This window comes from Setaria italica, chromosome III (genome assembly GCF_000263155.2).
Source record: "Setaria italica strain Yugu1 chromosome III, Setaria_italica_v2.0, whole genome shotgun sequence".
Classification (NCBI taxonomy): Eukaryota; Viridiplantae; Streptophyta; class Magnoliopsida; order Poales; family Poaceae; genus Setaria; species Setaria italica.
In genome coordinates this window covers 1638424-1654059 of record NC_028452.1, presented here as the reverse complement: position 1 = coordinate 1654059, position 15636 = coordinate 1638424, and the positions used below count along the sequence as shown (strand labels likewise).

The following is a 15636-nucleotide window of genomic DNA, read 5'->3' as shown; positions in this document are numbered from 1 at the left end:
CACGTACGCTATGAGTAGATTCAAAGAATAATCTGATGAATATTTATTTGAACGGGGCAATGCATTACACTACAGTATTCAAATCGCCCAGGTCCAGTAGTACCGCAGGAATGAATAGGAAATAAGCAGCGATTCAGTACAAGTACGTGACTACAGCGGGGTAACAAAGTTAGAGGCCTTAACTGGTCCTACGAAACAACATGATTTGGTCTTCAGAGGATAACGCAGGCGCAGGACAAAGCCTGCCGCGTCAATAGGCTCATTCAAGCCCAGATTGGGGCGACCACAAAAGCTAAGACCAAAAATAAAAAGCAAGATCAAGCAGACACCATCACACTAGAATCTGCCTAATTGTATCCACAGAATGACAGAGTAAAGCAAGATCATTTGACAGGACATGACATACCTAGCAGCATCAAGTAAATTCAATCCTTGGACTCTTGTGCGGGAATCCTTCATGCTTTGCTGACTGCACAATAACCTTTGATCAATTACTCAACCACAGCCACAAGGTGCCGGTGGTCAACTGAAGGGACTATAGGATTGAACAGGATAAATCATTCTATTGAAGGGTTCACAATAGCCTAACCGAATGTGTGATTAACATCGACAAAGAACACAGATGTACAGGTTAAGCATTTCTACACTTACAGTCAGATGGAACAATCAATTTGGAAATGGGGCAAAAAAACGAGACGAAGTTTTTGAATAGCTGCAATTGGCGAAACTCAGGTAAGGCTGGAGGCATTGCTACCAAAATGAAATCTTCAATGGATGGATCACATCAGGTGTTAGAGATCACTTGATCTGACTTCAACACCACCTTAGTGCAGACCATATGATCACTTCCGGGGTCTTCCTCTTTTTCCTCCTCTCTTTCCACCACGGCCGCCTGAGCTTCCAGCTTTCTGAGCAGGACTCTCAGTTTTCTTAGGGCGGCCTCTGCCCCTTCCAGATGGCTTTGGCTCGGGGGCTGCCTTTTTGGCTCCCCTACCTCTCCCCCTATTAGAGGGTTTGCGGCCACGCTTGCCCTTGGCCTCTTCTATTTCCCCATTCTCATCATCTTCACTTTCATCCTCATCATCATCCTCTTCAGATTCAGAATCATCCTTGGTTTTCTTGCGCTTGTTGGCACGGGAATTGGTGCTGGTAGACGCCTTCTTGGCTGCTTGCACCTCCACCTCTACTGCAGTGGTAAATTCAAATCCATCCATAAGCAAGATACGGGAAACAACACAAAGCTCAATGATACCAGTTAATAAGCTTTTAGTAGGTGTATAGTACTCCCTCCATTCGTTTAGTAGGCGTATTAGAATTTGAAAATTTCTTATGAGGTATACCTTTTCTCTTACAATATATCATCAATTGCAAGAAAATTAATGTCATATTTAAAGATATTTGAAATAAGAATCCATTCATATAACTTTTATATACACTAAACATGCATATAATTTGACTAATCATTGGTCAAATTTATGAAGTCTGACTCTTTAAAATTCTAATACGCCTACTAAAAACAGAGGGAGTACCGTATAATTTGCTCTCGAGAACATAGTTACTAGTATTATATTCATCCTAGACATGAAAGAAACATCCAACATGAAACAATTCATAAACTTGGTATCTTTCATTTTATCGTTTTCCATTAATGATGGCTCAGGTCCAAGTGATTATTTGGACCCAAAAATCAGGCATCGCACGACACAATTCAAGAGAAAATGGGTAGCCAGTTGGCCTCCATGTTCTCTATCGTAGTAGACTAGTAGTACAATTGGGATCCTAGGGTAGTGAGGTAGGTCTTCAGGTAAACAGGTTGGCCCAGCCCAACCCCAGTGTGTCCTTTAGATAGATGCCACACCAAGGTGAATGTTCAGGTACAGGCCAACTAAATTCTTTAGTAATCTCAGTTACATGCAGAGAAAATATTAATGATTTCACATAATTTTGAAGTTTATGTGGACCAACCTGCCACCCCTCCCCCTACAGCTGAAAAAAGGCATATCTATGGTTATGATTTATGAAACTCTTAAATTAGACAGCCACTGGTTACAAAACAAGAATAGCTTCTTTTGTAACAGATCAAGCTAAACTATGATGTGTTTTACCCAGCATTAAAATGTTTCAAGCTTGCAGAGTTACACCTAAATGTGTTATTCCAAAACAAAATAAGAGACAAAACAAACCTTCAGTGGAGGTATCACCATCATAAATCTCCAGCTGAGGAACAAAAAAAAATGTGTATTAAAATATATAACAATTTAAAACCAAATACAGCAATGAAAGGATGCAAAAGGCAAACATGACATCTATACTTCAAGGCAATAAAAGAGTGCTGGATGTTGAAACATGTTATTAAAATCCAGGTAAACTTGCAATCTCATCTCATATGCTTCATATGTTGCTAAAGGATACAGGTCATCCAGGAATATATGACTACAGATTTCTCATCAGGACATAATATAACAATTAAAGCCATGTTAAATAGACAATATTTGCAAGACCGATTCATTCAATTGTGATTTCCAAGTTATATCTATTTATTTGTCGGTTGATCAATCATTTGGGGATATCAGTAAAACATTCTGATTCAGTGGTTGAGCCGGAAAAAAAATCTAGTTTAAAATTAGATTATCCGATGGAAGACTCATCAGAGTTGGAAACTATGCCGCCACCTATCATCATGGAAAGGACAGCTGGTGACTAATCATACCAATTTCTTTTTGTGACCTCATGATAAAGCATTCAACTGAATGTTTAACCTAACATTAAGCGACAGGAAAGTCCATGCAACAAAGTGTTATGAAGTTACCTTATCAAGTCGATCACCAATATTTGCCCTGTCCACAACAATTAGAGACAGTCCGTATCCACAACCGACACTGGAGAAAGTGTTCACAATTTAATACAGACTGCAATGTTAACAGGGAATGGAAAGTGACGCGTCATTTAGTATTACCTTGTAACATGCATTCCCTCAAGAATGTCAACCTTTTTGGGATTTGCAGATGACCTACATTACAAATATATGGCACAACAATGGCCAATGAGATCATCGAATAAGTGAAGCCTTTGTACAATCAACATATTCTTAACATTTTTATATAGACATACTTCTGCCCATTAGGCCCATAACCAAGCTCCCCATTCTGGGCAACACCCCAGCTTATGCATGAATCATCAGCACCCACAACGTGGTGCATGTTACCAGAAGCCATGCAGCGAATGTTCCAACCACTGAAGGAAACAAATCAACAGTTAAGCAGATAACTAAGGATAATTACATACTTATACCAGGCAGCTAACAGTGATAAATACAAACAGCCTCTCAAAAAAGGACAAACAATAACATAAGTGCGGTAGAATTTGGAATTCTGCATTATTGCGACAAGTGTGTAAGGAACCTTAAATCCATTACAGGCTTTGGATACATCCAATCATCGCCTGTATTCTTCATCTTTCCCCACATGTACAACTGCCCACCACCTAGCAATCAAACCAAAGAACCAGAAATTAATAACAATGTTGTTGATTATGGGTTTTGCAATACAACCAGGTGGCTCCTAGTTAGCAGAGTTCAAATTATACAGATAATACTTTTCACAAGCAATGAATAGCAGCAGCATGTGGAATAAATTTTCATCAAATAGGCATAAAATCCAACATAGTTTAATTATAGACCAGATTACATTGTGTAGTTTAATTATAGGCAGAAAAACATTTATATGTGTTGTGTAGTTCAAAAAAAATATTCACTATATGGAGTGATATAGCATAAAAGTCATTAGACTACAAACAGGACAGTTGACACAAGGTTCATAAGTCACACAGTGTCACCAGATCAATAGGCTTGCAATAAATAGCTTGATCCACAAGCAATCTGATAAGCTCAGAAGCATTTAATTTGTGCTTCTAAATAAATAAAACAATGGGTTAGTTTGCAGCTGCTGTAATCAACATGATTCTATATACCTATTTATCTCAAGTGAATTTTTATATTTGATACAACAACAACAAAAGCCTTTTAGTCCCAAGCAAGTTGGGGTATGCTAGAGCTGAAGCACAGCAACATGAGCCACCGTCAAAATGGAAAAAGAGAGACTATATTAGGAAGCTAAAGACTGTTCGTGGTTCAGGTACGTGGATAGCTAACTAAAGCCATTTTTTGTTGTCTAGAAAGCAACAATATCTAGTTGGGCCGCAACACGGTTTCGAAGCAGCAGCCCAAACAAAAGTGGTTCCACAATATGGGATCAGCAGGATCCATCACAATGCCAAACAGAGCCTAACTCTTCAACCACATCTAGATTCTCATCATCTACAGCATCCAATGTCAATCGTCAAGTAACTGTAAGAGAAGAGGCTTATGGGTAGTTTGCACAGAAATGGTTGCATGTGCAATGTTTACCTTATGCTCTTTTATAAGGGCGCTTGTTTGTATACACCCATTCCCCATGTGAATACTAGCCCTACATGAACTAATGTCTAATGTGAGAGAAACAGTGTCAAGGTTCATGAAATAACCAAGTATCGAGGACTATTGTTCTGCTACCAATTTCCATGAGACAAACACTTAAATGTTGGGGGAGAAACCTCTACACACACGCATGGAAAGTTAGACACAGGGAAAACACCAAAAGAGTTTACCAGCACTTATAATTAATGGTAGTTCACCACGCAAACAACTAAGATATCACATAAACCTATTATCCCCACTCCAAATAGCAAATGACAATAATTGTTTGAGCATCAGAGCATACCAGCTGTGCATGCAGAACTTGCGGAACCAGCCGAGACAATAGCATTAGGAGGCAGAACATTTTGCTTCTGGAAGACTTCTACAAGGCGAGGTTGCCATTCATCCTTCTGTTCTCTGTGGCCCAACCTAAGTAACAAGCAAGCTGTTATATGAACCATGTTGGGCTTGGACTATAGCGTTGTTACAGTGGGATGCATGCCAATAATATCATACCTTCCATATCCACCAAAACCCCAGCTGCCAAACACACACAAAAGAAAAACACAGTAAGAGAATAGAAAACATTATTAGAACTGAAAAAATTGATATGTCCTGCACATATGTGGACTTCATACAGCATATAAAGAGGCACCCATGCCTATTAACTATTTCAGCTTGAAATTGTGTTAAGAAATGGTGAATAAAACACATACGTGTAAACAAAGCCACTGGAATCAACTGCAACTGCAACATACAAGTAAAGAAACAGGGTTGATATCAGTGTTAATCATGATGACTCAAAAGAAAGAAAGAAGAAGACAAACCTGTATGATTAGTTCCGCATGCAACTTTTACTACAGTTTTCCCAGATAATGCAGCTATTGCCCGTGGGCGGGGCTGAGGATCATACGTCAGCTTGACAGATGAATCTTTAGCATTGTACTGAAATAGCATGAATCAAATCATAGTGAATTGATAATAAATTTAAAGAATAGCCCACCTGCGCAAAAGGAGTAACAACCAACCTCATTATCAGTTCCATGCCCAAGTTGACCATACTGGGGAAGGCCTGCTGTACTGAATAGCATAGAAGAATAAAATACAGCCTCAAAAAAACTGACGAACAACACCCACTAACTACAGCCAAAGCAGATATTAATCAAATGAGGTTCAAGATTTCTATTTTTGAATTTCCAGCAAGACATACAGTATAGAAGAGCCTTCCACTGACGACAACCAGACCGTAAAATCAGCTCCACAGACAGCAGTGGTTGCTTCGGCAACGATACAGGGCACTGGTGATGACTCAATTTCTGCAGCAATTATAGAACCAAGGAATAACAGCAACATGTAAGATCCAATCAGGGAAAATTACACGATTATCAAGGCTAATTAACGGTCTTGGACAATGATAATACCATTATGCTGAAGGATATGGCAAAGTTAAGTTTATCAACCTCACAAACTGGTTAAAAAAGTAAACTGCTTATAATTAGTCACTAGGGGTAAAAGGAAAGTGTGAAATGACATTGTCAACATGTATTCCAAGATAACTTTGAGTTCACATGAGACTCTACATCAAAGTACTAGTGGGTCATCAAACAGAATAGGAAAAAACTAAAATATCTACATGCGAGCAGAGTATTTATATCCATGATAGCCTAAACTTGAAATACATAACAATGCTTCAGCACCAAAATCGTATGTGCAGGCACTTCCATGACTGAGACAATAAGAAGTGAAGGGTACCAACCATTCCTTAAGGAGCCCGTCCCTAACTGCCCGTGCTTATTGTGGCCGAAAGAGAAGGATTTCCCATCATCAGTTACAACCACTGTATGATTTCTTCCAACACTTGCTTTGATGATTTTGTATCTGCAGGTGCAACAAGTGTCTGTTAACGTCTTGGAACACATGAAGACTGTTTAACATCTTCAAACCACTCATATTAATCATACTACATAATCAGGTAATGAGTCTACCAATACTATACACAGATGTTAGCAAGAAAACTGCAGGCAAAGAGTTCGGTGTTGTATGCAATTATCTTACTTTGACAGTTGAGAAACAACAGTTGGCAGGTTGCGCAGAAGAGTATCCCCATGCCCTAGCTGTCCCTTCTGCAAGAAAGTAACAGTGTTGAGTAATAAGTTGAACAAGTGCAACTGACTATTCACATTTTTACCTCATTGCGACCCCATGTATAACATCTGCCTTCAGCATCCAAAGCAACACAGTGGCAAGCGGCTGGGAAAATGTTAAAATAAGTTGTTAAAAAAGACTGAAAAGTCTATCAAATTACCGTCGAGTTGAAATTTGGATGACAGAAAGCAAAACACACAGCATGGTAAAATAACCTGCATATGATTTGTTAAGTTAAAAGAAGAGATCTTATGCCACAATCCACAATAGTGCCTTAATTATTCATCGATCAAATCGTGCATGAGGTTACTTTTTAGAATTAAGGTACAGTAAATTGGGGGTTTCCATCTTAAGCAATCTCCACACCACAATGTTACAATAACATCCCCAACCCCCTCTCTCCTCCGCAGCCCCTGTCATGGCCTCCTATCGACCAATGAGCACTCCTGGCCTCTATGCTGCATCTGGTCCATCCCTCCAGGTGCACAGAGGGATAGGGACAAGAGTGGCAGGTTGGCTTGGAAGCAGCGGAGGCAAAAGGTGAAGAGGTATGTTAGGGTAGAACTGGGGGCACTGACTTTTAGGGCTTTCATCACTTCACCTCTTGTTTTCAGTCCAAGTAGGCAGACTCATATGTATTTATTCATCCCCCCCCCCTCCCTCCTCACCCTGTGTGCGCCTTTTTTTTGCATGTGGGTAGGACTCGACTTTTAGGGCTCCCATCACTTCGACTCTTGTTTTTGGTCCAAGTAGACCGACCCATTTGTATTTGTTCAACCCCCACACCCTCTGCGCGCACACATGTGGTGTGCATGCAGGCTCATCATGGGAAATATAGTAACAAAGTCAGTGCCAGTTAGTTCTTAAACCCCCATAGTCTTAATCAAATCCATTTTGCAGCTATCTGAATTACATCTTTTGATGAAATTACAAGGTCTTTTCAATTACTTTTGCACTTGCTCCCTAAACTAATTTTCTCAAGGAAGCAATACTCTATTGGCAGTTGGCGCATTATTTTTCTAATTCCAAGCAGCTGTGCATACCACTCCATTGTTCAAGTAACTGACTAGAATTGTTCACCATTTTCCGATCGTGATTTACAACTGAAATTCATCAAGGGATTGTAACTAGGTTCGCTGCATTATTCGATTCAACAAACATAGTATCATTGGACCATAGTATCGTATTTTTGCCGCCATTTCCTGTACAGACATGCTAAAACCAGACAGGCTAACATTTCAGCGTGAACTCATCCAGTGATCCAACCACTGAAAGCATCCACCAACTCCAAACAAGAGCTACAGACCAACTCGTCCTGCCTTCGTTTGATTGCATCTATGATCACAAACTAATATAAGCATTTCTAAGCATCAATCAGTTCCAGCTCCTCACATCCCGCCAAAAGCTAGCGTACACATCATCTCAATCGTGGGCAAGGACACCGGGAACTCACTGCAGCCAGAGCCGACGAAGCGGATGTCGACGCCCACGAGCGGGCGCAACCGCGTCGGCGACACCAGGTTGCCCTGCGCCCCGCCCACCACCTTCCGGCCCATGGAGTCGAAGCTCGTCCCGCCGCAGTACAGCAGCTCCCAGCCGGAGCCGCTGCCCTTCGCCTCCGCCTTCTCGTCGCCCTCGGCGGCCGCGGCCGCGGCGTCCTTCTCAGGCTCGGCGCTGGCCGACATTATCGCCGGTGGTGGCGGCGGCGGCGGCGGCGGCGGAGGCGGAGGATTTCGATCGGAAACCCTAGATTTGGTACGAGGAAGCGGGGACGGGAAGCAAGGGAGGATGGATTTGAAAGAAGCGACACTCCAGATTGAAACTTTTTGCGAGCGGGTGGGCGCAGTGTGGATTTATAGTACACTCGGTTCGGCTAGTGGACCCGGCTAATTAAACGGCCATGTTTAGTTACTCCCAACTCCCAACTTTGACACTATGCAAAAAGAAGATTCCCCATCACATCAAACTTGCGGTACATGCATGGAGTACTAAATGTAGATGAAATTAAAAACTAATTGCACAGTTTTGTTGTACTTTGCGAGACGAATCTTTTGAGCCTAATTAGTTAATATTTGGATAATAATTCACAAATACAAACGAAACGCTACAGTGTGCTACAGTGCTGTAACAGTAATTTGGCACCTCCCAAATTCCCCAACTAAACAAGGCCGAAGACCTGAAGATATTTCAACGGTGCCATCGAAGAGCATGACTTGTGGGCCAGTACTAGTTGGTGGCCCACTTGTCACTTGATTTGGTTTTGTTCTCCTCCAGCTATGGTTAGTTCTTCACATGTCTATGGTTGAACTTTTTTTTGCCTTTCTCGCGGTTTATCCCACGAGATTGTTTCCTGTGTATACGAAAGAGGATCATAATTGTTTCCTAGAATGTTAGGACTGTCAGATATTTGCTTCGTTCGTTTTTAGTAAGCATCTTAGGATTCTAGAAAGTCAAACACCATAAACTTTGATCAACAATTATATGCATTTCTTAGTCTATAAAAATTATGTGAACAGATTCTTATTTCAATACACCATTGATCTTGTAAGCAATTGATGATACATTGTAAGAGGAATTTGCTCCTTCAAATACTTTTTTAAGCTATGACGCGTCTACTGAAAACTAACGGATGTACTGCTCATTCCAGACAAAAAGAAGAGAGATTAGTAGTGAGTTGAAGCTCATCTACAAGAGATTGCTAGACTTGGACCTATTTTAGAGAAAATGCAACTTAATAATGGTATTAGGGATATAGACGAGGCGGATAGAGGATTATAAGTTGCGCGATGCTGATTAAGGGATGCAGATGCGATAAAATGTGTCACAATTGGAGAAGTAGCTATAAGGTGAGAGACGAGCGACTCTCTCCTATAAAGATCCTTATATGAGAGAGTTGTAATAACGATTAAGGTTAATAGCTTAAAGGAGTTGCAAATTCTTCCATCCAATCTCTGATACTCCCACCTACCTTAACACCACCAATTTCAAAGCAAAATGGCCCAAAATCCCCTCCATGCCTACCAATTCGGTCCCCAAATTTGATTGAACTCCTTTTATTGAGAGTACTCTTTTATTTACTTGGGAATCCACCAATGGCTTTAAGCAGAGAGACGCCGGAGAACGGCATGCTCTCGTTGTCGTTTGCACCTCCGGCGCTCTCCTTCCCCGCGTGGCTCGACGCCTTGCCATGGGACAACAAACGGCAAGATTCGCAGGAAAGGAGAGCCCAGATTTGGTGTTGGAGTCGGGTTCGGCACTTCGGCTTGCTCCAGAATACTATTCCAGTAGTCCAATCAGGTACACAGTATATACTCCCTCGCCTCCATCTACATACAAAAAAGAAAAGGTTTAACTACTGAAATACCTGTTCCAATCTAACCCACGTCGCAGGTTCGAGCGGTGAGGAGAGGAGGCCGCCAAAGGGCTGATCGCCGTTAATGGCGGCGAGGAGAGGCAGTCCGGGCCCGCTGGCCAACGCATTGGAAACGAAAGAATCGGGAGACCAGGGGTCGGTTCCTAACAAGAGGATCAAAATTGAGGCGGAGGTGATGGAGTTGGTGGGCGGGAGCACCACTGACGGCGAGGAGAAGCAGCAGAGGAAGACGGCGGCGGCGGCGGTGGCAGGAGATGGTTCCAATGCCTTACCTGCCGCACCCACCACCATGACCCGACCGCTCCCTCCTAGCACTAGACGCAGGTGGATCTCCAAGCCTGCTGCAAGAGGTCACCGTCTTCTCAACTCAAAACTCGGAACGGTTGCTACTGCACAATTAACCTTTGCTGCATCTTTTATTCCACCATTCTGTAGATCCTCGTGACAATCTTCCTACGGTGGTGGAGCCCGAGGACCCGGAAACGGCCGAGAGTGTGGCCAGCTCAAGAGACAAGGCGCTGGTCCGGGATGCGGCACGCTCAACCGTTAGCGTCTCCTCCATTGCGCTTGGTAAAATCGGCCAATGAACATGAGCCTGATTTATTACGCCTAAGCTGACGATAACATCCACACATGTTTTGCAGATGGGAAGGTCATTGACCAACAAACTAGAATTGTCATCGGCTGGAAAGAGACCAAGAAGTGCGCAAGGATATTGACTAGCTCTGATATTGTTGATGGACTTGGTCCCAACATTAAGGTACTGACAAAGCTTTCTATGTTGAATTAGGAGATTACAATACTACCCTTGAGTATTACACCCTTAAGACTTGCCTTAACTTTACAAATTAGTGTTGTCCTTCTCTTGTTGTGGCACAATGGCAGACTTCTACTGAATATATGCGTACTCTGTTATCACATCCGTCACATTCTTTCACTAATCGTTGACATCTATTGCAAAATGTCTACCAGCGTAATCCAGGTAATGTTCAATTCTTTGAAAAATGATTTTCTTCTACTCTGCACTGTAATGCTTGCAGCCTGCAGGTAATAGTTCATTCTCTTGTGTTTAAAATGTGTGACGCCTTCACATGCCTCAGCTTGCCTTAGCCACAACAAGCATGCTACATTGTAGAATTCAGATGTTTGTCTGCACAGTAATTTAGCACCCCACCTGTATGTGTCCGCCTTGATGGCTTAGTACCGATTATGTTCATGTTTTCCTGGTGTTTGAATACACTAAAGACGCCCACATGCATTATCTGTTCATTTTCATTTTAGATCTTGTCCTGCTTGTTCAATTATACTAGTTTTTATGATGTCCATGTAAATATACTTGCACGCCTATGTCTTGTTTTGTTTTCATTTTTTCTGACAAGTTAGGTACAGTTTGTATTGCATCTTTCGTTATGCTTATCTCTTATTATCCTTTTGCGCTCTCATTCCATAACACGGACACGCTAGTACTAGCTTCAACACACTTCCTGTGCCCCCACATTATGGAATCATCTGCTCACTCTGCACATATCAAAGCTATGGGTTTTTTTTTGTCTTTTTAGAGTTACTTTTTTTTTTGCGTGGTGCTTATCTGATAGGCTATTCCCTTGACCGTGTAGCACAACATATCTAATCAAAGCTCTTATACCCTTTCAGCTACACATTGGCTTGCCAAATAGGACCATCTTAGAGGGGCAACTTTTGTTCTTCAATAAGTATTATGATATTGCTTTATTGGAGATCTCGTCAGAGTCAGACTTACCTTTGCAGCTCCCTTCTTTTGGATCTAATCCAAACTACGGTCAGGAGGTTTTCGTTTTGGCTAGGGGCAAAGATTCTAATCTGATGGCCAGGCATGGGAGGGTCCTGTGGTTCGAAGATCCAAAATATTTAAACCGCAACTACCTCATGTTGCTTAGCTGCAATACTCCTAATGTAATAATTGTATTATTATTTTCCAGCACTGCATTATTGTTTCATCATGCAGCTTACTCAGTAGTATTTCTTTGATGTAGTATGGCACTTATCTTTTTATATAATATAAAGATACGCAGCTGTCCTACGTATTCTCGAAAAAGATGTAGTATGGCACTGGAGGACCAGTGATTGATCATGATGGCAGCAGTGTCGTTGGGATGGCATTTGATAATGGTGGTCCAAATTCCAAATTCTAGTATTCTTGCCATCTCCACCATCCTCACATGCATTGAAATGTGGATGAAGTTCAGGTTTGTTAACCTGTTATCGTTGTCGCACTGATGTTATAACTTGCTTAGTGTCTATAACATCTAATTGGTTTTAAAATTGACATACTTTTTTGAGTTATAAGCAGTGTTGTAGCAATTCGTTTGATGTTTATAGAATTTGCATTTTAACACTTATATACTCACTTAGCTGAGCAACTTGCCCCTTACCCCATGTAGAAATATATTCTATCATGTTTAATGAATCTAAAAGTGGGAGCTCGCATACTATCAAAGTTTGAAAGGGCATCGCGTCAACATTGCTACTAGCCTGCTAGGTAGACATGAAAATTGGCTAGTGGCATTGCCGTCATACCACATGTACAAGCTTGGATCAGTTAAAACATCCAAATCATCCAGTATAATGGCATTTGCTCAGACTTTGGACAAGTTCCAATTTTATGTGCATACACCTGGTATTAAGTGCAAACGTGCTATTAGCTTGATTCACTTCAACAAATGCGATCTGGTCCATAGAGCTTATTGAATATGTCTTAAGACCTAATGCCTTTTGAAGTCGAATCTAACACGAGGAGCTTGAACGGCTATCAACAATTCAACAAAAGTAAGGGACTGTATGGGGGGAAATCAATTTCAATTGGCTCGTATAGACGACCAACCTTGTTTTGAATGGTACCCTGTAAAGCTCGTAGTGAAAGCCATGGGAGAAGGAAAACAACTTTTCTGAGCATATTCCTTTTTTCCTCGAATGACGCAGTAGAGCTGCATGCCTACGTGTCATTTCATCAAGGTAGAAAAAAGGAGTACAAAGGGTCGGTCAAGACCCAACCCAAGTACAGAACACCCACGCAATCACACCCAACAGGAACTATTACAGGCAAGCCACAGACAAAACTAGGAACACGACCGAGGACCACCAGAACCATATTCCCCTTTTAGATTATGACCCTGAAGTATTATACTAAATAATCAGTTTCATGCATGACGTTGTTATCCTGTAGTATGACATTGAACTAGAATTAGTGGTGTACCCTTAATAGGGAAAATGTCACTTGAAAACCAGTAGTATTTTAAGACATACCAAATGATCCTCGAGCTAATATATCACTTAACTGTTTAGGTGACAATGATACGATCTTATGGAATGCCTTTGGCTGCTTTGTGGTCAATATTTTAAAGCTGATTGGTTCAGTCAGACTTATTTCAGTCGTATTGCTCGCCCCGAGCATGGTTTGAGCTTAAGGACAGTGGAGCTGCTGGAGGTGTCGCTCCAGGCGGTGATATCTCTTGATCACAACATCAACAACGGCTACATTGTAGATAAGGTATGACTCCATTCTGTTCAGTGTGTATGGAGCTCTATTGAGACTGGGTAACACTGTAATCATTTTGACCTATCTAGGTATCAATTGGTTCTACTGCTGAGAAGCTTGGCATTAGATATGGAGATGTGATTGTTTCTTTTGATGGGCTGCGTGATCAAGCGCTACCTCAGGTGAAAATTGTATCTAATAATTATTGCTTGTTTTCATCTAGAAGATATCACTATGGCTGATACTGTCAAATTTTATCTGCAGTTGGAAGATTATCTTCTTTCTCTTGGTTGGGGATTCTTGCAGGGAAGCACTGATTCAAGCTCCACTGTAGATCTCAAGGTATGTTTGAATTTATTTGCAATATGAAAATGCCAAAAAAGTTTGTGTTCTTTTTTATTGATGCTTTAAGTCAATATTTTTTATCAAGACGCGCAGGGCGCGCCATTCCAACTAGTATTAATTGAACTAACAAATAAATGTTAATATTTGTGTTCCTTCGATTCTTGTAGCTCGAAGTTTATGATCTCCTTGAACGTGGTACAAGAAGCGTCACCTTGTCTGTTGAATTCTGTCATGCTTCAGAATGAGAAAACAATGCTTAACTGACACATTGTAAGCTTTTTGAACCTTTTCTACCATTTTGTTTTGCACATTTCATCTCAAACCAGTTCCATTAATCGTGTCATAAGCATTATAACTTTACGCTTGATAGTGTTCTTGGTATTACATGCACGCTGGGGCCAAAGTGAGGCCAAGGCTCCTAATAAGCTGCATGATGTGCATCCATGTTCTATATTGTTGGAATTTTGATGGTTGTATTTTTTTTATGTTAAAAGACTGGCATGGAATCATTCCACAATATCTGACATGTGGGATTTCAGGTTTACCAATGCTGATGACTTCTTATGGTGACGCAAGATAACGATGGGACATTCTGGGTGTTATATTTTGTTGCAGAAATATCTTAGCTCCTATTTATTTCCTCCCGGCGATGTATGGACAAGGATATTAGTTTGTTCATAGGAGTACTATGTTTTAGTATAGTTTGGACTCACTTGATTTCCAATATGAATTGAACTTGGAAAATGGCTCGACCTCCTTTCTCTTTGTGAAAGACCGAACGGAGTTTTGCAATGACCACCTTCAAAAAAAAAAAGAATGCGAGTCAATTTCTTGTTATGCTGAATTTAAAATAGACCATTTGTCAATTTTTCATTGCCAAACTTTAAAGAGATCTCAACTTTTAAATAGACCATGGAAAAAATCGTGGTCTCTCACTTTGGCTCCTAATCTACACTACTGCTTTCTTTAGCTCCGAATCGTCACCGGTGTATATCAGGTTTTGCAGTTTTGCTACAAATTGCTTCGGAAGAATTTGCAAAGTCTCAATGACAGTCCCATCCGTCGTACGGAGCAGAGATGCCAGTTTGTGAGCGGCAAAATCTGAAGCCGCCCCGTCTCCCCCTGCACATATCGACTACGCTCTGTGGCCACCGGAAGAAGTCATGGCGCCACGGGACAACCAGGAGGTCAGGGCCAAGCGTTAGTCGAGCTCCACTTCTCCAGCCAAACCCAGATGGTGCAAAATGATTTATCATTGTTTTTGCGAAAGACAAAATGATTTATCACAAGTTCACAACCATAGTCCTCACTTAACATTATTTTTTTCAAACTTAGAGCCTGCTTGGTTGGGCTCCAAAATTTCCCCAGCCAAATTTAAGGCAAGCCCATAAATTTTTGGCACTTGTTTGGTTGGCACCCGATGAAGTGATATCCTAAAGATCGTGCCCAGGTTTCGGCAGAAAATTTTGTCATGCTCGCGTTTTGGCATGCCCAAGATTTAGCATGGCAAATTTTGGAACCAAACTAATCAGGCTCTTAAATTCAAGTTAAAATCTTGGAATTGAGTTGGAACGTTTTGGGAGTAGGACAAAAATCCCACGATCAAGTTGAACCCTTTTTGAATTGAGATGAATTTTGCTTTGTGCAGGAATTTGAAATGAAAATTCGAGTAGGATTTCAAAATTTTGGATTTTATTATTTTTTAAGTTTTTTTTCTTCTTTTCTTACGAAGAAGAATAAAAGGAAGGAAGACGAAACAACAAAGAAAGGATCGAATTGATCACTTTCGTTCTTTTTTTTTTAAGG

At 41.1% G+C, this 15636-nt stretch overlaps 1 protein-coding gene and 1 non-coding gene across 3 annotated transcripts; one reads left to right on the top strand and one right to left on the bottom strand.

The window, feature by feature from the left end:
* Nucleotides 1-519: 519 nt before the first annotated feature.
* On the bottom strand, nucleotides 520-8414 carry LOC101777957 (protein RCC2). Of its 2 annotated transcripts, none has more exons than XM_004960129.3 (16): nucleotides 8052-8414; nucleotides 6642-6703; nucleotides 6509-6576; nucleotides 6210-6331; nucleotides 5664-5769; nucleotides 5482-5533; nucleotides 5281-5398; nucleotides 5170-5200; nucleotides 4970-4993; nucleotides 4758-4882; nucleotides 3402-3483; nucleotides 3112-3234; nucleotides 2957-3010; nucleotides 2810-2879; nucleotides 2184-2217; nucleotides 520-1186 (listed from the first exon to the last, which is right to left on the bottom strand). In XM_004960129.3, the coding sequence occupies exons 1-16, from the start codon at nucleotides 8281-8283 to the stop codon at nucleotides 843-845; spliced, it is 1647 nt and encodes a 548-aa protein (XP_004960186.1). In that variant the 5' UTR covers nucleotides 8284-8414; the 3' UTR covers nucleotides 520-842. The 2 variants fall into 2 exon arrangements, with proteins under 2 accessions (XP_004960186.1, XP_022681126.1); XM_022825391.1 differs by having other exon boundaries at nucleotides 520-1183.
* Nucleotides 8415-10035: 1621 nt separating this feature from the next.
* Nucleotides 10036-14075, top strand: LOC101754454. The gene is made up of 9 exons (XR_002676815.1): nucleotides 10036-10321; nucleotides 10407-10541; nucleotides 10616-10731; nucleotides 11625-11903; nucleotides 12053-12196; nucleotides 13380-13497; nucleotides 13575-13667; nucleotides 13750-13827; nucleotides 13998-14075. It is a non-coding gene; the product is annotated as an uncharacterized serine protease YyxA (transcript).
* Nucleotides 14076-15636: the final 1561 nt, after the last annotated feature.